We start from the raw sequence: 22,754 nt of genomic DNA, 5'->3' as shown, positions 1-22,754 counted from the left end.
TCTGCTTGAGATCTGAAACAGACTGCATATATAAATGAGATCAAGATCTGTCGATTCTGACTAGACAGAAGAAACAGTTTTCAGGAGGGTAAAGTAGTTGAATGCCAATGTTATCTGAGAGATAACAATAATTCACAAGTCAGTCACTAGAGGTCCTACCAGTGCTGTGAATCACTAAAGTAAAGGAAAGTAAAGACACTTAATTGTCTTTTAGGTTATTCAAATGTATTGAAGCACTGGTCCTACTTGTAAAAACATATGTAAAACAGGGAACTCTTTATAAAAATGTATTAAATACAATACTTAATGCATCTGAATATTGATAAGCAGTAAAATATTTTATTTAATTATTAATACATGCATTGTTTTTTTTTTAAAAAGTTACAAACTGCTAATTGTGACAATTAAGTGACATTCTTCGACTTCAGATTGGTGTTATTTCTAAGCTTAAACTGAATACCAAAAATACTGAAAAACAACTAATTATATGCTACTAACAAGAAAATAATAATAATAAAAAAAACATTAAAAAAACATTGCATTGTCATGGTTATTACCATTCTTTCACAAAGGGTCAAAGAGAACAAATGAGTCTTAATGTGGTGATGAACATGTTTATATTGCTTGTGGTCTGAACAGAAGGGTAAATTATTCCACAACTAAACAATCATCCAACAATCGTTCATTAAACAATTGAACACAGGCTTTGTGTTCGCTGGTCTCTATCACTCATTTGATGCTGCTGTAGATCACTGATGCATCTTCCACAATCTGAACAGTTGATCGCCTAAACAATCAAACAAAAAGGAGCACAACAATATTATAGCCCAGAATATATGATCTGTGGTTGATAAACTGGTGCTACGCAGCAAAATCCCCAGTGTTAAATTAACAGCGCTCTGTCTATAGTGGTCTACTCTACAGAGTTAAAATAACACTGAAGAGGTAGATGAGCAGCTAATAAGCAATTGATACATTAATAACAATAACAATTAATAAGCAGAATCACAGTCTGTTTTAGATTTAACAGAAGTTTAGATGGTAATGTTTTATGGAATGTTTCGTTTCATGTCACCATGGCTGCGTTTCCAGAAAGCCTCGTAAGCCTATATTTTGATCATAAAGACAATTTATTGCAATTGTTCTATGATCAATTAAGGCTTAAGATGCTTTTGGGAAACGCAGCCCAGGTTATGATGGTTATGTTTCGATATTGAAATTACAATCTTGCAGTGGCCTAATTCACTGATCTCACACAGCATTATAGGTTGACTATACAAATTCTTTGTTTTTACATTACATTAGCTATATCCAGCAGTGTTTTAATAATCTGAAGGTATTTACATCACACACAGATGTAACGTACCTGGGTCAGGCTTTGGGGATACGTATTCAAAGATTAGTAATTTACAATTAATAATCGTTCATACGGGTTTGACCCAGATAAACATACATGTTGAATCTCCCAAAAAGGGATATTCCCTGCATCTGCATTCATATATGTACTTAGACAATTAACCACAAAGGATTATAATTAATTGCATATGTAGACTATATTTTACAGACAGGTTAAAATTAGCTCAATTGTATATCAATACCACAAGGAACAACTTTCCTGATCTATAACGATACCTCTATAAGTAGTCTATCAATAAAATTTTAAAGCATGTAGCTTTGGATCGTGTTACATTAAAGGGACCTGTATGAGAATAGAGACAGAATCAATAAATTAATATAATGCATTTAATAAAGGCAAAGTTACGTATACCGGTTATAACAAACAATAAATGTATTTACAAACACAATAATGGCAACAACACAATGAAAGGGAATGCATCAATAAAGAGAGAGAGAGAGAGAGAGAGAGAGAGAGAGAGAGAGAGAGATCTGTAGGGATCACAGTTTTGCTAACTTCACCTGGACAAAACCCTCTGAGAGACCACAAGAAATCAACATCAAATCTTAATGCTGTGGAAGCTTAGTAAACGAAATACTTGCACATCTATAGGTCTTTTGTGTGGCTGATATGAAGAAGGCGTGTGTGTCTCAATCCTGAGAGCGTCACATTCACTCGTTCTTCCAGAGTGAGCCAAGCGCAGCAATTTTGAATGTCCGTTTGTGGTGAAGTTGCCGGTTCATAATTCAGACATTTCACTCGTCGGTGGAAATTAACCAAGGAGAATTCGAAAATGGAAAATAAAAACTTAAAGAAACAAACAAAAAAAGGAAAAGATCCCTGGAGGTGGATCACGCGGAGCAGTTACATGATGCGAAGAGAGGAGAAGTAAGAGAGAGCGATAGGTGCTTGGTGTGTCTCTTTAAAACAATTTTGTTCACGCCTTCTCTTGCGTGAATGAACCAATCACCCGTGAGAAAAGTGCGCGGCAAAAGTGTTCCTTTGTCCTGTCGAGACCTACTTTGCATGTTTTATGACAGTGACAGAAATGCATAAAATTTTACTCCAGAGATGATAAAACATAGTAAAATACATTTCAGCACAATATACGATATGGATTCAGCTGGGACAAACCGAGAGATTTACATTGATACCAGACAAAACATGAAAAAGCATAGGAATTACAAAGATACGGCTTAATACATAATTACACATATAATGATACATATTTCGGTAAAGTCTTTATATGATGAAAGTTTTGTGTGTGTGTGTGTGTGTGTGTGTGTCTTCACCCTGAGTTCTTCCTTACCAGAAAGAGGGGGTAGATGGGTGATAACACATCTCTGTGAAGCTCGGTGTCTTGTTTACATTTACATTTATTCATTTAGCTGACGCTTTTATCCAAAGCGACTTACAATTGCTATATTTCAGAGGTCGCACGTGTCCGGAGCAACTAGGGGTTAAGTGTCTTGCTCAGTGGATTCGAACCCGGGTCTCTCACACCAAAGGCATGTGTCTTATCCACTGCACAATCACCACCCATCTTGTTGTCTGTTAAACCTCTTGGGTGCCATAAAATTGTCACCCGAATCGTCTATTGCAGACTGGGTGGAGCCTAATGCATAATTTGCCTCCATAAGTTCAGAGGCTAAACGCTTTCTGATTTCAGACGGAATGTGCATTCATATGTGTTCAGATGAACGACCCATGATTCAGCCAGATACCCTACACAGACATCAAGAATCTACATATGAATCTCAACAATGGTGACAATCACACAAATGCTTGATGTTGCAGTGCCTGATGGGAGCCACCAATCAAAACAAATCCATGGCTCACATCATGCATTACAGCATGACTAAAGTATGCAGCTGAATTGTCCTGTAATTTTCATTGGTTTTTCCTGTTTGCTTTTATTTTGCTATCTGGGAATTTTGCTGTGCACGAGATTTCGCAAATTCCTTTTATGATCGCGCAATATAAAAATTTGCCCTGTGCTGAATTGATATATATATATCAATTCAGCACAGGGCACATTTTTATATTGCGCGATCATACGTGAATTTGCGAAATATCATTATATATATAATTGATACTGGTTAAGCTGGTGCTGGTTAAGCAGATACTGCTTAACTTGGTTCTGGTTAATTTGGTACTAGTTAAGTTCACAGTAAATTCCTCGGTGTTAAATTAACGACGCTCAGTGTTCAAATGGGAACCACCAGCAGGGTGTTAAAAATATCACGGAAGCAGTGTTAGAACTAATGAGATAATAAAGTGATTAATTGAGTAATGATTGTTCGATTATTGAAGACACCTGATGATAACAAGCAGAATCACTGAAGAAAAGAAAAAAATAAAAGAACTACAACTGACATCCAGACACAGCCTCTCTCTTATTACAAACCAGTTTAACCTGATTTCTGTCATTCATCTACAGAAGTTCTTTTTGAGAATAAACAGTTTTAGATGTTGATGTTTAATTGAAAACATTTGGTACCCATTATGGTGATCAGTGTTTATTTTAATTGTGCAGTTTGACTCTTCATGTTATATTATGTGGGTATGTTTGTAGCAGTGTTTACAAAAATGCATAATTTGTTGCAAGGAAAACCATAAACAGTGTTGATCAAGTAATATATGTTTCATTACAAAGAAATGTGTTTGATAAACACCAAAAACGATCAAAAGAGATTACTTATTATAAATAGAGTTTACCATCAATACTTTTTTTTTTCAAAAGATCAAACATCCTGAATTCAAATTTTAAAATACATTGCCAGAAAAGTATATCTAGTGACACAAGCACTAACATCAAGACTCAGCTTATGAATCTCAACAAATTGTGACATGCTTCAGGCTGCAATGCATGCTGGGAGCTGTAGCGTCTGGACCAATCACACACACACAAATTATTCATTATATTTAATGAATAGTCCGGCAAACTCACTCTCCCAACAACGATCTGTGAAATTTACCCCGAAACTAACATCACAATGAAGCTAACACCACTGGCAGAACTCAGGGTCTTGTTACATTGATAAGAATTTTTACGACCCCAAAAAGGGAATTCCTGAGGGATGTGACTCTTAATGAATTCTTACTGAGAAGGTAAGATATATATTATATATATATATATATATATATATATATATATATATATATATATATATATATATAACACCTCTTGAGAAATGTATAAACATATATCTAATTTTCCCATCTCATTATTTTCATTTTTATATTGCTTTGGCCTATGATTTCTTGTAAACTCTAATGGGTTAATGTTTCAGACTTTGAATACTATGGTTAACCAAAATCATATGTGTGGCATATTTGATCTCTATAAAGTCCAATCTTCTTTCCCCATTTGTTAATTTACAATTACATTTTGCTAACTTTGTGACGCATGTGTATTATAAGAATCTTGAAGATTCTTTTTCTTAAACACCCAATGAAATTAAAGATTAAAATGACCTGCTCAAACACAAAGGGTCTTAAAATCTCCCTCCAAAGGGACAACTTCTTATTGGCTTCATTCAGGCTTTAAATTCACTGAACACAAGATCTGCTCTCTCTCTTGACCCACTTGGCTCTCTTGACTCTTTGCTTTTCATGCTCTGAGCTTCTCTTAGCTCTCTCTTTCTCTTAGTCCTTCCTGAGAAGATGATGCTAAACTAAAGGTTTCTTAGGACCCCAAGCTTGTGCCAGGCTGCGGCCTTGTCTTTCCATTCACCAAAGATCCTCTGACTTCAATTGGTTTTCTCTCATCAAAACAACATCAGCAAAGATCAACTGGAGCCTCAACAAATTGCATCAGGACAGTTTAATTCGAACTTAGTCTCATGATTTTATGCATTAAGTATCCTTACACCTTTTAAATGATGTGTTAGAACTAAACTGATGGTTTGCTCAAGGCTGTTGATCTGCTGAATATCAAACAACTGTAACTTCAACAAAAACAAACTATCACTTCTTGCTTTCCTGTATTCTTCTTCAGCTTTCTTTCCCTTGGGAAACTGTATGTATGTATGTGTATATTAGAGTAGTTTAAATGTTTAGTCTAGTTAATAAAGTCTTGTTCATATCACATGTAAAGTTGTCTGTGCCTCAAGCTCATATTCAGAGTCACTAATCATATCGATCTTAACTACTTTCTCTTAGCAGTACTTAGTAATAAAGACCTTTCCCATGCCCTGGAAATGTACATTTCTATTAATAACCAATATTGAGGGTTCACAGGATGAACTGAGTAATTGGTTGTTATAAAAAGTTATGATTGTTTATTAATATTTCATAGAGCTAATTCGCTACAGAGCCATTATTTTTATAATATGGTGGCTCCCAGCAAGCATTGCTGCATGAAGAATGTCACCATTTTTGAGATTCATGTGCTAATTCTTGATGTCTGTGTGTGTCTAAAATAAATTAATTCCAATTCAACATCAACATGTACACCTCTATTCATTTTCATTAATTAGTTGATAATAAATGAAGCTGGTAATGTTGTTTGTGGTGATGTTAAATCCTCCTCTGCTGAGATCTTCAGAGATTTAATGTCTTTTATCAGTTGATTTTGACTCCGGAAATCAGTTGTAGTTCTTGTCTTTCTCTTTTTCCTTCAGTGATTCTGCTTGTTATCATCGGGTGTCTTTAATGCTCAATCATTGTTCAAATACTCACTTAATTATCTCATTAAAAGTACATTGGATAGGAATTTCTCCCATCTAGCGGTGAAATAGTATTTTGCATTCAAACAAGTTGTGCTCTCCAGCGCCTTGCTTTTTCAAATGCGTATTGCATCTACGGTAGCTGTTATGTACAAACAAGCTATGACAGGATGTCTTCTAATAGCACTTCGTCGAGTTTTCCTTCGGGTGAACAGGTTTGTTATTTCAAACAAACTGCAACTTGACACAACGAACAAACGAATGTTACAGTATGAATTACTGACTGACTTGCCGGGGCCGTGAAGCGCCTCTCACTGCTCTGCTCCTCCGTTTCTGCTGCTTTCAGTCACGTGACGCTGGCTCTGAACGAAAACACGTTGTGGAAACACGTTGGCCTAGTACTTTTTGACCCTCTCTGCTATTATAGTTTTTCAAGATGGCGGAACGACATGGAAGCCTCCGTGGACCTACCCGTCACATGTATATAAAGATAATAAATTCTTCGTTTACAAGGATAAGTCAGATTATTGGCACAGGTATTTGTACACCATTGAGGAGATATTTATGAATGAAAATATTGATTTTAGATAATAAAATACCTAAAAACTACACATTGTCCCTTTAACTCTAACACTGCATCAGTGTTACTTTTAACACCCTGCTGGTGGTTCCCATATAAACACAAAGCGGTGTTAAATTTATTTAACACCAGGGATTTTACTGTGTTGGTGCTGGTTGGTTAGGTTGGTACTGGTTAAGCTGGTACTGGTCAAGTTGGTACTGGTTAAGATGTTTTTTTTTCTCACCTCACTGCATCGTCAGGCTGATGAACTCTTATATCATCATAACGACTTTGATTCTCCTCTGCTCTCTTCGTCTCTGTCTTTCTGTGATGTTGGACAGTTGTGTACAGGATCTCCTCAGCATCTCTGGATTCAGGAGTTTTTCCTCTGTATCTGTTGGGGTTCACACTGGTATACAGAGCGTCATCGACTGAATCCGGTTCAGAAAGAGGCTTGTCGTGGACTGAAACTCTCTGTGACATGTCAGAGTAGAGATCATTCATAAATAGGGCTGGGCGATATATCGCACGATATTGTTATGCGCATCTCGTCAGTAAAGCCGGTTCCTTGATTAGTAGTAAATCACCATCACCTGCTTTCAGATGGAGCGGCATTTACTACACAGCACAAACTCCGGTGTTAAATTAACACTCAAGAGTGTTAAAGTTAATGAGATAATTAAGTGATTAATTTAGTGATGTTTGAACATTATTGAAGACACCTGATGTTAACAAGCAGAATCACTAAAGGAGAAAATCTCAAATTGTAAGCCACCGTTATGGCGATAAGTGTTTGCTTTAGTTGGGATCTCAACCTTTATACATTCATTTTAAATTTGTTTGTCTGCTGTTTTTTATTTATAACAATCAAATGAACAAAAAAAGTGTGATCTTATAGTGTAGGTTGTGTTCTGGCATAATCATGCTGTGAGCTGAAAAATGAATCTTATTGAGTTAGTTTCGTTTAACTTGTTGGCAACAACTTTTTGATTCTACAGCATATATGAATATAGGTATGTTTCTTATAATCCAAAATATTTAATAAACATTGCTCTGATCAAAACCCATTCAAATACATTTATTTAGAAACACAGACACCAATAATCAGCCTGTGCATCTCAACAATGGTGACAATAATAAAGCATGTTGCAGTGGCTGCCACCAATCACAACTCATGAATGGCTCCCATCATGCATTGCGATATGAATAAATTATGATCTGAATTTTCGATGTAATTTACTTTTCCTAATTGAATATTCTGCTCATCACCATTGTTGAGATGCATATTCTTGAAGTCTGTGAGTGCCTATAAGAAAGATTTTGTTTTTTAGAAACAACTTTTAAGAAATCATTTTTATTACAGCTAAAACTCTGGATATTTACGCAGAATCACAGTTATATTGTAACCAACAACATTAATCAAAATCATAAAATTCAAATGATGATTGTCATATTATAACCAACACCATCAGATCACTTTTTTCTTTGTTCATCTGGCAGTTATAACTCAGATACATCAGCCAAACAAAATCTAAAATTAATAATAAAAGGGTCAAGAGCCCAACTAAAGCAACCAATGATCGCCATAACGGTGGCTTACAATTTTAGATTTTCTCCTTCAGTGATTCTGCTTGTTAACATCAGGTGTCTTCAATAATGTTCAATCATCACTAAATTAATCACTTAATTATCTCATTAACTTCAACACTCTTGAGTGGACTCATATACACTCCCAGGAGTGTTAATTTAACACTGTAGTTTTTGCTGTGTACAAAGAGCCGTAGTTAACTGACAAGCTGAGCCATATCGGATTCATTATCGCTCGCGATATGTCCGCGATATTGATGCGATATGGCTCAGCTTGTCAGTTAACTACGGCTCTTTGTAGTAAATGCCGCTCCACCTGAAAGCAGGTGAAGGCGATTTACTACTAATCAAGGAACCGGCTTTACTGACGAGATGCGCATAACAATATCGTGCGATATATCGCCCAGTCCTATCATAAATACAAAAAAATACATAATTATGACACTGCTTTTCAACAGTACACTGTAATGAATTGCTGTAAAAATTACAGCATTATTTTACAGCAGCTGGCTGTTTTCTAATAATACAGCATATTGCTGTAAACTGCAATGCATTCTGGGGTCGCGCGTCGGTTTGATTCAAAATACAGAATATTGCTGTAAATTTCAAATCTTCAGAGGCATTGTGATCTTCAACGGTCGTGTCGGCGGCGGCAAGAGGAGTGATTCTCAACTCTGTGGTAAGTGACTTATTTCAGTTTCTTATTTTTCATGTTGGGTTACTCGTAGACTATGAAGGTAACGTTATATTCGCGGTTCATATTGGTAACTTAACCCCGGATCACACATCCTCCGACCGCGGGGCGCAAAGGAGACTTGCGCGGGGCTTCAGCAGCACGGACGCGGTAGTATTTCACACATTCCTCGGGATTTATGGGCTCCTATGTTAAGAATTACATGCTTTAATGACAAAAGTCGGTATTCACACGAGCTTCGTGTTGATCAGCACACTTCGTCGTAATTATTGTATGGTGTAAATCAAATCAAAATCAAAATCAAGTCATCTGTTAAAATGGGCGCCGAAATTAAAACGGCGTTGCTAAAACCTTGCGTCAGACTCACAGAGGATGTGTGTCATATAACGTTAGCCTACATTTTGAATGGTGCTGTAATACCAGTTTTGTCGCATGTTTAATATGCCGGTGTAAAAATCCCTTACATTTCAGTACATATATTTTAGCTATAGCCTACTCTGTGTGTGTAATTAGCTTATTGTTTGTATAATGCCTTTGTTCATTTTATTTAAAAGAAAGAGTTCCTTCACTCTGATTACTAAAATATAGTTTAAATGTAAAAAGCTGAAAAATAAAAATGGTATAGTAAAAAATAATTTTTGCCACATGTGCTATTGTTTTAGGACACAATTTGACAAGTGGACACTGGAAGGCCAAGTTTTGTGTAAGGAGAGCATTCAGCCCAGCTTCCTGTCTGGCCTTGCCATACTGTTCACTGCATATTACATATGCAATCAGGAGGCGGCACCTTGGAGTTCATTTAAAGGTAATGATTGAATTCTTAACTACTTCAGTACCTGCATTTTACACATGTATTCAATATCAGAACTTGCCTTTAGATATATTATCTGTTGAGTTAATTAGTCTTAATTACATATTGTCTGTTTCCTGGCCCTTTAGGTGCTTTGTATGCATCAATCCAGAGAGAGGAACAAAGAAGTCGAGAGGAAAATTGCCATCTAAAACGACAGGGCAAATGGTACAGAACCATTTCTGAAATGTAAGTAACACACACACACACACACACACACACACACACACACACACACAAACACACACACACACACACACACACACACACACACACACACACACACACACACACACACACACACACACATACACAATAATCTATTTTTTCTTTACTTGTAACCTTTTAATATTCTCTCCCTGTCTCTAACTATCTGTCATCCCTCCGTCTGTCTCTGACTATATCATTATGTTTTGTAATATATCTAATATATTGTCCTTTTCAATATTTCTAGCCACTCTTTGCATCCTGTGATGGAACAGCATCTGGAGCTGAATTATTCTCCATTTTTGATCAGAAGTTTGTTTGACTCACTTGGGGCCTTGTTGTTTGGATATGTTTGTCTGGTAATGAAGTGGTGAAAATTCATCCGTGTCCGTGTTTTTCAGAACCATTTTATGATGATCATGTTGGTCAACTTGTTTTAAATGTATGTCGTTTGCGTATTTCTTCTTTGTGTGAAGGGCCATGACGGCTAATTTGTTTCAAGTAATTAAAAAATATTTAATTTCATGTCCATTTAAAAAAAAAATACAAGTTTGTAAATAAAAATTAAATCAAAATATACAAAATACACTGTTTTATTACTTTTTTTCATGCATATTTTAAAGTTATAAATTAAACAAATGTTGACCTGTTTTTCAAGATTAGGATGTTGAATGATTTGTTTGTTTTGTGAAGTAATAGGGGAATTAAGTTGTGCATTATACAACACTTAATGTATTTAAAAACAATTTGCATTTGATGAATAATTAACATTTCAAATTCAGCTGCCAGTCATTAATATTCAGACATCAGGAAAATATGTTGTATATACTGCATTTTACATATTTACTCTAGATATAGCAAATACAGAGAATCATGGAACTTACTGTAAGAAATACAACATTTTAAAAAATACTGTAATCAGAGAATACAGTAAAATTCTGTAAATTAAATTACAGACGCTACTGTAAAAAAATACAGTAACTGGCTGGCAACCCTGCTGCCAGTATTTTACTGTAAAATTTACAGGTAATTTTTAACAGTGTAGCAGGTATTAAACGTTTCAGAACAAGTACCAGATCGAATCAAATCACATCAATGTAGTGATGTAAAATACATGTATATTTCATTGATTCACACATGAAGTGGAAAAGAATAGGGCAGAATGAATAAATTAAGTGGCATGTTCATTCATCAGACTATGACCAACAAACATATATTAAAACAGTAAATTAGTATTTGAATGATTTACCTGTTTCACTCTGTGATCTTCAGCTTTAACATTCCTTCGTTTCTTTCTGTAATAATCACATTCATTAACAGCATATGGTTGAATGTATTAAAGTAAGTGAAAATATGAATTCTGTTTTTTAAAGATGACTAAAACTCTAACAAAAATTAGCCATTTTCTTCTATATCAGACCAAAGTGAATGTATACAGTCACTGCAGTTTTTTTATTGAGCTCACATTATAAACAGGATGATGATGATGATGATGATGATGATGAGTAATCCTCCAGATAACGCTGTGATCACAATCACATTCCTACCAGCAACATGATGAACTGAAAGAGGCAGATCATCATGATTAACTCTCCAAACTGATGAATGATGTGAAGATACAGGAGTGTGTTAATAAAAGCTTCACCTGTGAGAGTTACAGCGTCTGATCTCTGAGATCCATGTTGATTGTGAGCCTGACAGTAGAAGTGTCCACTCTGTAGTGCACTGAAACTCTGTCCAGATCCAACAGCTGAGGTTTCATTCTCCTTAAACCAGCTGAAGTTCAGAGCAGGAGGGTTTGAGTCACTGATGCACTTCAGAGTCACTGAATCTCCAGCCCAAATCTGACCAGACTGAATGATGGACACTGAGACGTTCCTGGGAGAGTCTAAAACATATATATTAATGTTTCGCGATTGTTAATACACTCATTTGTTTGTTACAACAGTTACTGAACCATCATTAACTCACACATGATGTTTAAAGTCACATTATCAGAGTATTTCTCTCCATGTGTATTGATGGACTTGCACTTGTATTCTCCACTGTAATCAGAGCTGATCTTTGAGATGTTGTAGATTCTTCCAGATCCTACAATCGTTCCTCCTTTAAACCAGCTGATTTCTGCAGGAGGGTTTGAGTCACTGATGCAGTTCAGAGTCACTGAATCTCCCTCCACTATTACACCAGATGGACTGATGAACACTGAGACGTTCCTGGGAGGATCTAAAATAAACAAAAAAACAAGACATAAACAGTGAAAGAAAAAATTTAACAAAATTCACAAGATACAATTTGAGCTTGAAACATTTGAAATACAGATCAATGTTTTATCAAGTTCTGGATTAAGTTTAAGGATGATTCTCAACAACAACAACAACAACAACAACAACAACAACAACAACAACAACAACAACAACAACAAAATTCGGATGATTTTTTAAGATAAATTAAAAATATTGTTTTACTTTTCCTAACTCACAATATAGTGCAACCACAAAACTAAGGAAAAAATAAAAGTTACATTTGTTTAGAGATATTTTATATGGAAATTAGGAGCACATGGAGAAGCCAAAAGACACTAAACTGCTTTACAAATTTCTTTCTCAGAGCTGAACTTGAGACAGAGGGAACATATATCATATCATATATATTATTATAAATAAAATTATAACAATTATTATTTTGTGTGGTTTAGGGAGGAGAGCACCCTCCATTGACCAGCCACCACTGGTATTTAAGATAAATGTGTTATTTCTAAACTTATGTTATTTATATACATCATTTATATGCATTTTTATTTATTGACAATCTGTTGATTTTGAGACATCTAAGTCTGTTTTTTTCTTCCAGATTTCAGTGAAAACACAAGAGCTCCCACGAAACATACTGATAATTTATTAGCGTTATGTCTTAAACTCTGCTAGTTTTTTAAAGACAAACAGAAAAAGTGAATCTGTACTCACACATGACATTGAGCTGAACATCAGGAGAGATGTGAGTGTGTCCGTCTACAGCACAGCTATATCTGCCTGAATCCTCTCTTCTGACTGACTGCAGCAGGAGTTCATTGTTTCTGTCTCTTCTCTCAGTTAATGGCTGTGAGTTTCTGTACCAGATGAATGTTGCTCTGTCAGTCAGAGCGCAGCTGCTTTTACATGTCAGACTGACTGAATCTCCCTCTGTCACTCTCTCAGGAGACTCCACCTGAAGATCTGAACACAACACACACATTATATCTAGTGCTGCTGTCACACACTGATTATTATTCAACATAATGCACAGAAGAAGAGATAAACCTCATCAAAGTCACCTGTGACATTAAGAGTCACTCCAGGAACACCAGTCCATTTTCCATCAGGTTTATCAGTGATGAATCTGAAATAGTACATGTGTGAATCCTTCAGTGTCACATGACTCAGTCTGATGGTGCAGTTCTGCTGTTTATCTCCCAGATACTGAAGTCTCTGACTGTATTCAGGATCCTCACACAGATTTAGGGACTCATCACCCCTTGTAGACTCGTTGGTCCAGAACACGTTCTTGAGCTGACGTTCAGTAGGATATGTAAAATTGCAGTTCATTATCACTGTTGAGTTCTTTAGTGCACAGATGTGTGAAGGACTGTAACTCACACCATAATTAGCACTAGAAACCCCTGAAACACAGAATTCATACACCATAAAACAACGTGTGTTGATGGTATTTTGACACGTTGTGTAGATTTTTAACACACAATTTGTGTTAAGATGTAACTCTCGACAGAATAGCACTGGGTGGAGGGCAGTTTGTTTATGAAAAAAAGAACAAGTTAATTGTATATGGTATAAGCTCTAAAATAAATAAAACAATAAATTAAAATAAATGAATGAATAAATAAATAAATAAAATCTAAATTTATAAAAACTTAAAGAAACTTTAAAAGAAAAATGCTGCATTTACAGCGCTTTTTACTTGTTATTACTAACCAGACGTCTACACAGAGGTGGGCTGTCAGGGCCATCAGGGCCTTCTCTGCTGGCCCTGTCAGAATCTAAAATATAATTGAATAGAATATAATAGGATATAATAGAATTTAATATATAATATGTAAAATATATATTTTTCATTTTTACGATTAAATTTCCATAAAGAATATGGTTATTTTTTGTGAGGCTGAGCTGGATTTTCCATATGGTCATCTAAACGCATCACAGCTCCGTGGACCAGCACTAGAAGTATAGCTACCCTTCCGTTGAAGCTGCCATTTCCCATTTGATCATAACTTTGACTGACGTGTATCATTAGCCAATCAAATTTCGATGCGTAGTGACAGAACGCCCTCAGGGCCCAGCGATGTGTCGGCGCTAGCCCCCGCTGATGTCATCAACCGTTTGAAATGTTGGCGGGTTGTGAGCAATGTCAGTGAACTGAGCTATACCTTCACACCTCTTACCGGTCCAGTTAACGATCTCCTTCGTGTGCCCTTTTCAAGGCGTATGTTTGGAGAGAAGAAAGAGATCATTTAAAAAGGAAGATCTACACCTAAGCTGGATGGGCTGACCAAGGCTGGAAAAGGTTTTGTGCGGCACTTCACTGTGGGTAACTATGACCGCTATGACTGGCTAACAGCTATCACTGAGCGGAACAGGTTATTTATCATTCCCACAGGAAGTGCAGCGAGGAACGGGGTGCAGGCTTTCTTTTACTGTCTATGGGTGCAGCTGACAACACTGTGAGGGGTGTTAGTAAGCTTGTTACCCTCGCAGTGCTGTGAGCTGCCCCCTGTTCTCTCTCCCTCACATGCATGCACGCACGCACACAGACACACACACACACAGTATCATTCACACAGGAAGTGCAGTGAGGAACGGGATGAGGAACCAAAGTGCAGTGAGGAACCACGTTCACGTCTGTCTGTTTAATGCTGGAGCCAGCAGACTTGTTCAACATGTTGACGTTAAAGGCCCTGTTGGGACCAAGTTTTTGTAAATGTTTTGTTATAGAGTAAGAGTAAAGGCCTCATTATGCTTCTGCGTCAACTCCACGGCGTAGCTACGCCGTCACTCCTACGGCGTCGTTGCCGTTTTATGGTTCTGCGTCAGGTTGAGTTGTATTGCGGTGCATCTGACCAATCACAGCCCTTGTGGTCTGCGTCGCCTCGACGCGTAGTTACAATTTTTTGGAGGTGCACGTCGAGCTACGGCGGAGGGGTTCGAGGCGACGCAGAGGGGTCTGCGGGGGTACGCCGTCGATTCGACGCAGAAGCATAAAACAGGCTTAAGTTTTGTCGTTATGCAAGCATTTTCATCGACTAGCTTATTAATAAAAAAAGGTTACGTTGTATGAATTATTTTTTATGTATATAAATATTGTAATCAGTTTTAAATACATTTTAATCATTTTAAATAAATGCACAAAAATATTTTCAACATTCATGGTTGTGTGTTTCATATTATTTTTAAATTCATGTTATATACACTTTTAAACTATAAGTCCTTAGCTAAACTATGAGTTTAATGTAATTGGTGGCTAAGAGCCGTTTGTTAAACAGAGAAGAAGACTTATTATAAATACAAGCTGTATACAATAATATTAGGCACAGTAGCTTCTTTTCTTTTCTTTTTTACCAAGAACTTTTTTGAACAATGTGAAAAAACATAAATGGCCCGGTACAAAATAGGGATGTCACGATATTCGATCAGTTAGAAGACGCATAAAGCTTGCCACAAAGAACCGGCAAATGTAGCCTAATCATTATGAATGTGTCAAATATAACAAGGAGACATTTTAATTGTTTCTTAATAAATAGTGTTTTCTGTAACGATGCTGACTCGTGCACCTTCGCAGTAGGTGAAGGTGCCTACAGAGAAAAATGCACACTTCATACGGATTATAAGAGAGTTGTCTGTTTCTTTTCGTTTTGAATTGTTTTCTTTAAAAGTAGACATTTCAAGCTTAGATATATTTCTGAGTTTCTGTTCATTTATTAGACAAGCTCCAGTTCACGTGGGATGCAAGTTATATCGCGTCGGCGCCTCCATGTCCTGATTATAGGCTGCTATATTTGCTTCTTATTTATTAAATCCAGGTAATTGGTTAAAACATTGATTAAAATTAAGATACAATTTATACAAAACGAAAGTTGTGCGTTACTGAAGGCCCTGACTGAAACCCCACGGTACGCTACTGCGTCTACAGAAGATCTTATTGAGAATAAACAGGTTTTGGTGTTGATGAATTTACATGCTGTAGTTTTGTTAAACTCATCAAGTGTTTAATATCTGATAGGAGACTTTAAAAAAGGTTTTTATTATTGTGGTTATACAACAGGCGAGTAGCAATGTTAACATTATCTGCACATTTGTTTTTAAAAGACTGTGGGACGCACGCACGCACGCACGCATGCACGCACACACACACACACACCAACATTCACCACATAAATCTCAAGAATGGAGACAAACGAAAACTTTTATGCAGCAATGCATGCTGGGTGCCACCATAGTACAAACCGTAGCAATGATTCCCAGCATGCATTGCGGCACTGACTCGTAAACATGTGCAATATGTCACGACTTCACGAACTTGCACCATGTACGCCCGACATCATAATGACATCATGACAATGACATCATAAAAAACATCATAATAATAGTTTTGTGGCGTTTAGTTCTTATCTATCAGCTCAGAGCTCATTTATGCTTGTGAACTCCTTTGACATGATACATATTTAACACACACATTCATTTCCGAGAACATGAGTCAAAAATATTCATGATCTGCTGCTACAGTGATTTTTGTCCAATCAAATGCTCTGAACAATGAGTAAGTCCCCCCCCCCCCCAAACCATGTGACACTGACTAGCAAGTAGAAAAAGACTATTGGGCATTTCTAAAAGGGACAAGCGTTTGACATGTTCAACACACACTTCCTGTTTCAGAGAGAAATATGTGAGTACAGGACAGAAGAAAGTGCAGATCAGCCGCTCATGACGCCTTAAATAAAACATCAGAGAGTTTCTAATGTGAATGTAAGAGAGACTCACCGTGAATCATGAGCAGAAAGATCAGAGGAAGAGGACGAGCCATTCTGACCGACATCAGCATAAAATATATCTATAATACAGCATTAATATAATCATCAGCATAAAATACAGCATTAATATAATCATCAGCATAAAATATATCTATAATACAGCATTAATATAATCATCAGCGTAAAATATATCTATAATACAGCATTAATATAATCATCAGCATAAACTACAGCATTAATATAATCATCAGCATAAAATATATCTATAATACAGCATTAATATAATCATCAGCGTAAAATACAGCATTAATATAATCATCAGCATAAAATATATCTATAATACAGCATTAATATAATCATCAGCATAAAATATATCTATAATACAGCATTAATATAATCATCAGCATAACATATATCTATAATACAGTGTTAATATCATCAGCAGCATAAAATATATCTATAATACAGCATTAATATAATAATCAGCATACACTATATCTATAATACAGCATTTATATAATCATCAGCATACAATATATCTTTAATACAGCATTAATATAATCATCAGCATAAAATATGTCTATTATACAGCATTAATATAATCATCACTTAAACAATATGTAAATCACCATATTCTTAACATTTCTCATGTAAAGATATGCATGTTATATGAGCAATGAGAATCAGTTGTATTTAAGCAAGAGTGTGTTTGTCTTACCGTGTTGAAGCTCATCAGATCAACAGCAACCAAATGACTGACTGTTTTAACACAAGCACTTTTAGCTTTGTGTGGTTTAACACTGTTTATTAACACCCAGAGACAGAAATGTCACGGCCACCCTTCAACAAGAGAACAACATTACTGAACTAAAACTAACTAAAGAAAATTTATGATCTTTTTCTGTAGGTTGAAGATGAATAATTGTGAAGATGAATGATGGTGATTGACAGGTGAGGCTCATCAAGGTGGATGTCAGTCGCAGGAGATGGTGACCTCTGGTGGGAGTTTGAGGGATTGAACGAGCACATATGAGACGAGATGTGTCAGACTGCAGAACTATATACGTGACAGCCGTTTCAGGCCTGCAGCTTCAGATAGATACGTCAGGAGCTGACAATCGCCTAAACTAAAGCATACTTTATATATATACAGGTCCTTCTCAAAAAATTAGCATATTGTGATAAAGTTCATTGTTTTCCATAATGTAATGATAAAAATTTAACTTTCATATATTTTAGATTCATTGCACACCAACTGAAATATTTCAGGTCTTTTATTGTTTTAATACTGAAGATTTTGGCATACAGCTCATGAAAACCCAAAATTCCTATATCAAAAAATTAGCATATTTCATCCGACCAAAAAAAGAAGTGTTTTTAATACAAAAAAAGTCAACCTTCAAATAATTATGTTCAGTTATGCACTCAATACTTAGTCGGGAATCCTTTTGCAGAAATGACTGCTTCAATGCGGCGTGGCATGGAGGCAATCAGCCTGTGGCACTGCTGAGGTGTTATGGAGGCCCAGGATGCTTCGATAGCGGCCTTAAGCTCATCTCAAAAAATTAGCATATCATGAAAAGGTTCTCTAAACGAGCTATTAACCTAATCATCTGAATCAACTAATTAACTCCAAACACCTGCAAAAGATTCCTGAGGCTTTTAAAAACTTCCAGCCCGTTTCATTACTCAAAACCGCAATCATGGGTAAGACTGCCGACCTGACTGCTGTCCAGAAGGCCATCATTGACACCCTCAAGCAAGAGGGTAAGACACAGAAAGAAATTTCTGAACAAATAGGCTGAAGCGCCTGACCTGGGCTACAGAGAAGCAGCACTGGACTGTTGCTCAGTGGTCCAAAGTACTTTTTTCGGATGAAAGCAAATTTTGCATGTCATTTGGAAATCAAGGTGCCAGAGTCAGGAGGAAGACTGGGGAGAAGGAAATGCCAAAATGCCTGAAGTCCAGTGTCAAGTACCCACAGTCAGTGATGGTCTGGGGTGCCATGTCAGCTGCTGGTGTTGGTCCACTGTGTTTTATCAAGGGCAGGGTCAATGCAGCTAGCTATCAGGAGATTTTGGAGCACTTCATGCTTCCATCTGCTGAAAAGCTTTATGGAGATGAAGATTTAATTTTTCAGCACCTGCTCAAAGTGCCAAAACCACTGGTAAATGGTTTACTGACCATGGTATTACTGTGCTCAATTGGCCTGCCAACTCTCCTGACCTGAACCCCATAGAGAATCTGTGGGATATTGAGAAGAGAAAGTTGAGAGACGCAAGACCCAACACTCTGGATGAGCTTAAGGCCGCTATCGAAGCATCCTGGGCCTCCATAACACCTCAGCAGTGCCACAGGCTGATTGCCTCCATGCCACGCCACATTGAAGCAGTCATTTCTGCAAAAGGATTCGCGACTAATTATTGAGTGCATAACTGAACATAATTATTTGAAGGTTGACTTTTTTTGTATTAAAAACACTTATTTTATTGGTCGGATGAAATATGCTAATTTTTTGAGATAGGAATTTTGGGTTTTCATGAGCTGTATGCCAAAAACATCAGTATTAAAACAATAAAAGACCTGAAATATTTCAGTTGGTGTGCAATGAATCTAAAATATATGAAAGTTTAATTTTTATCATTACATTATGGAAAATAATGAACTTTATCACAATATGCACATTTTTTGAGAAGGACCTGTATATATATATATATATATATATATATATATATATATATATATATATATATATATATATATGTGATAATGAGCTGATGAGTTGAATCAGGTGTGTTTGATTAGGGAGACAAAGACAACTGGGCGTTGGGGGTCCCTCAGGAGCAGGGTTGAGAAACTCTGGCCTAAAGCCTGCTTCATACCAGAGATGGTCTTATTACTGGGAGATACCAGGATCTGTGGCTCTACCACTGGAAAAAGTGTAACGCTATCTTTGATCGCATGTGCCTTGATAAACAATCACATGGAGAGGTGTATAGTTCAGGGGTCAGAAAGTAGAAGTCCTGCCGTATGTTTATTCCACCCATGAACTGATTGACAGTTGATTTGAGCTCCTGACTGAAACTAATTAGCAAATCCAGGTGATTGGAACAAAATACTGAGGAGGACTTTTACTTTCTGAAACTGGACTTTACACCTCTGCACAGCAATGCCACATGTCAGAACAAGAAATAAACCAGAACTGGACCTTATCTGAGCCACAAAATCTGTGTATATTAAATATGGAGTCATTTCACCCTTAATAATCTTGCTAATAAGCAGAATCACTGAAGGAAAGACGGGAACAGAAAAAAAAGATGAGCAGAAACATAAGAACTGCTGCTGACTTCAGAAAAAGAGAAAAGAAGACATTAAATCTCTGAAGATCTCAGCAGAGGAGGATTAAACAACTACACAAACAGCATTACCAGCTTCCCTTATTACTAACCGGTTTTACTTCTGTCAAATGGGCACTCAAGTCCTTACTGAGATTAACAAAGGTTTAGGTGTTGAAAATTTATTTAGAATAATATTTTGTTTGATATCACCATTATCACCTCTAGTTATGCAATTTAACTCTTGATGTTTAAATGTTAGTTTTTCTCTGGCTGCTTATGGAAAGAACAATTAGAGAAAATATAATCAAATGATGTTAGTTACTTTATGATGATATAATCATCATGTAGTGTTCTGATCATTTGCTATTTTTTAGATCATCATGTGTGTTTTGAATTTAATATTTATATTTGATTGTAATGAATTAAAACCTCAAGAAACAGCGGGTGAATCTCAATAACGGTGACAAGCTTCATGCCGCGATGCATTCTGGGAGCCACTGATGAGTTTTGAATGATGCAAATATGTGACCCTGGATCACAAAACCAGTCTTAAGTAGCACAGGTATATTTGTGGCAATAGCCAACAATACATTGTAGGCTATGGGTCAAAATTATAAATGTTTCTTTTATGCCAAAAATCATGTTCCATGAAGATATTGTGTAAATTTCCTACCGTAAATGTATAAAATATTTATTTTTGTGAGTGAATGCAGCACAATCACGAACATAAATGGACAACTTTAAAGGCGATTTTCTCAATGTTTCGATTTTTTTGCTCCCTCAGATTCCATATTTCCAAATAGTTGTATATCGGACAAATATTGTCCTATCCTAACAAACCATACATCAATGGAAAGCTTATTTGTTCAGCTTTCATGTGATGTATAAATCTCAATTACAAAAAAATTACCCATAAGACTGGTTTTGTCATCCAGGGTCACATATTATCAATGATGAGAATAAGGAAAACTCAAAATATTTGTACTACTGTACCACACATTGCATGTCATTTCAGTATCTGCAGTTAAAATTATTTGTATAAAAGGTATATAAAAGGTTTTCAGACATAAACACTTTTAGGTAATTCCGTCAAATCAACCACATTTCAGAAAAAATTCCCGGCTCAAATTTTTAAAAAAATGAAGAAGCAAAATATTAAATGTGATGGATGAATATTTACTGAGTAATCCACTAATTTGTAGAGGGGGGACAATTTTTTTAGAAAGATGACATTATCATTGTTTCATTTTTACTCACAGATTGGTAGGTCAAGTCAAGTCAAGTCAAATATATTTATATAGCGCTTTTCACAATACAGATTGTATCAAAGCTGCTTCACAGTATCAATCAAAACAACTTAACAATGTTTGTTTATTACTGGAAAAAAAGACATCCTAGTTTGGTAGAGCTGATCAATGGTATGATTGGTTAATTAATTTGAATATCCCCAACTGAGCAAGGCAAAGGCAACAGTGGCAAGGAACCGAAAAAACTCCATCCAGTGACCTAATGGTGTCCTAACACCCCATCAAATGACCCAATGGAGAAAAAAAAACCTTGGGAGACCGCAGATCCATTTTGTCTCTCTCCAATCTTTAAGTACTATACAGGGACACTACCAAGCAAAATCCCCAGAGTTAAGTTAACTTTCAGCCACAGCCTTAGCTGAAATCAACTGGAGATAAAATATGTTAAATCTCTCAAGATCTCAGGTGTCTACCGGACACCTGTTTTCAAATATATGTGTTAGATAGTGCATTCATAATTCTTAAAAAAAAATTATGACACTGTTGGATTTCATACTGTATAGTCACAGTGCTATTATAAATTAAAATTAACAATACCTCACAAGATTGAATACTGAATCTAAGTGATGATTATGTTGTGATCATCAATAACAAACCAACATCACTTAGATTCTCTTTTGGCTTTTCCTGCCATAATTACTAACAGCTTCACTTATTACTAACCAGATTTACTTTATTTATGTTAGATATCTTCAGGAGTGCTTATTGATAATTAATTGAGGTTTAACTCTGTGTTTATTTGGAATCATTCTTTGCTGATTGTGGGGCAAAATAAATTGGAACCCGGAGCTGGACCAGACAACAATTGCTATCTGGGAATTTGTTGATCATAGTTACTGAACCATCATTAACTCACACATGACATTTAAATGCACAGCATCAGAGTATTTCTCTCTATGTTCATAGATGGACTTGCACTTGTATTCTCCACTGTCATCAGAGCTGATCTTTGAGATGTTGTAGATTCTTCCAGATCCTACAATCGTTCGTCCTTTAAACCAGCTGATTTCTGCAGGAGGGTTTGAGTCACTGATGCAGTTCAGAGTCGCTGAATCTCCCTCCACTCTTTCACCAGATGGACTGATGGATACTGAGATGCTCCTGGGAGAATCTGTAAAGACAAAA

General features: G+C 36.2%; 2 protein-coding genes across 2 annotated transcripts in view; both read right to left on the bottom strand.

The window, feature by feature from the left end:
• Positions 1-323: 323 nt before the first annotated feature.
• LOC143710425 (B-cell receptor CD22-like) lies at positions 324-17,689 on the bottom strand. The gene is made up of 9 exons (XM_077201380.1): positions 16,995-17,689; positions 13,280-13,624; positions 12,933-13,181; positions 11,938-12,192; positions 11,612-11,854; positions 11,432-11,528; positions 11,216-11,261; positions 6,873-7,102; positions 324-787 (listed from the first exon to the last, which is right to left on the bottom strand). The coding sequence occupies exons 1-9, from the start codon at positions 17,053-17,055 to the stop codon at positions 730-732; spliced, it is 1,584 nt and encodes a 527-aa protein (XP_077057495.1). The 5' UTR covers positions 17,056-17,689; the 3' UTR covers positions 324-729.
• A 3,908-nt stretch (positions 17,690-21,597) lies between these two features.
• The window catches only part of LOC143710407 (B-cell receptor CD22-like), a 60,205-nt gene continuing 59,048 nt past the window's right edge, over positions 21,598-22,754 (bottom strand). The window contains exon 18 of the mRNA XM_077201354.1: positions 21,598-22,740. Within this exon, the coding sequence (XP_077057469.1) occupies positions 22,463-22,740 (278 nt within the window). The 3' untranslated portion in view covers positions 21,598-22,462. The remainder of the gene's footprint in view (positions 22,741-22,754) is intronic.

This window comes from Siphateles boraxobius, unplaced genomic scaffold (assembly GCF_051911475.1).
Source record: "Siphateles boraxobius isolate OS27281-9 unplaced genomic scaffold, OSU_SipBor_1 47, whole genome shotgun sequence".
Classification (NCBI taxonomy): domain Eukaryota; kingdom Metazoa; phylum Chordata; class Actinopteri; order Cypriniformes; family Leuciscidae; genus Siphateles; species Siphateles boraxobius.
Note: the sequence above shows the minus strand (reverse complement) of the source record. Positions and strands in the feature narration are given on the sequence as shown.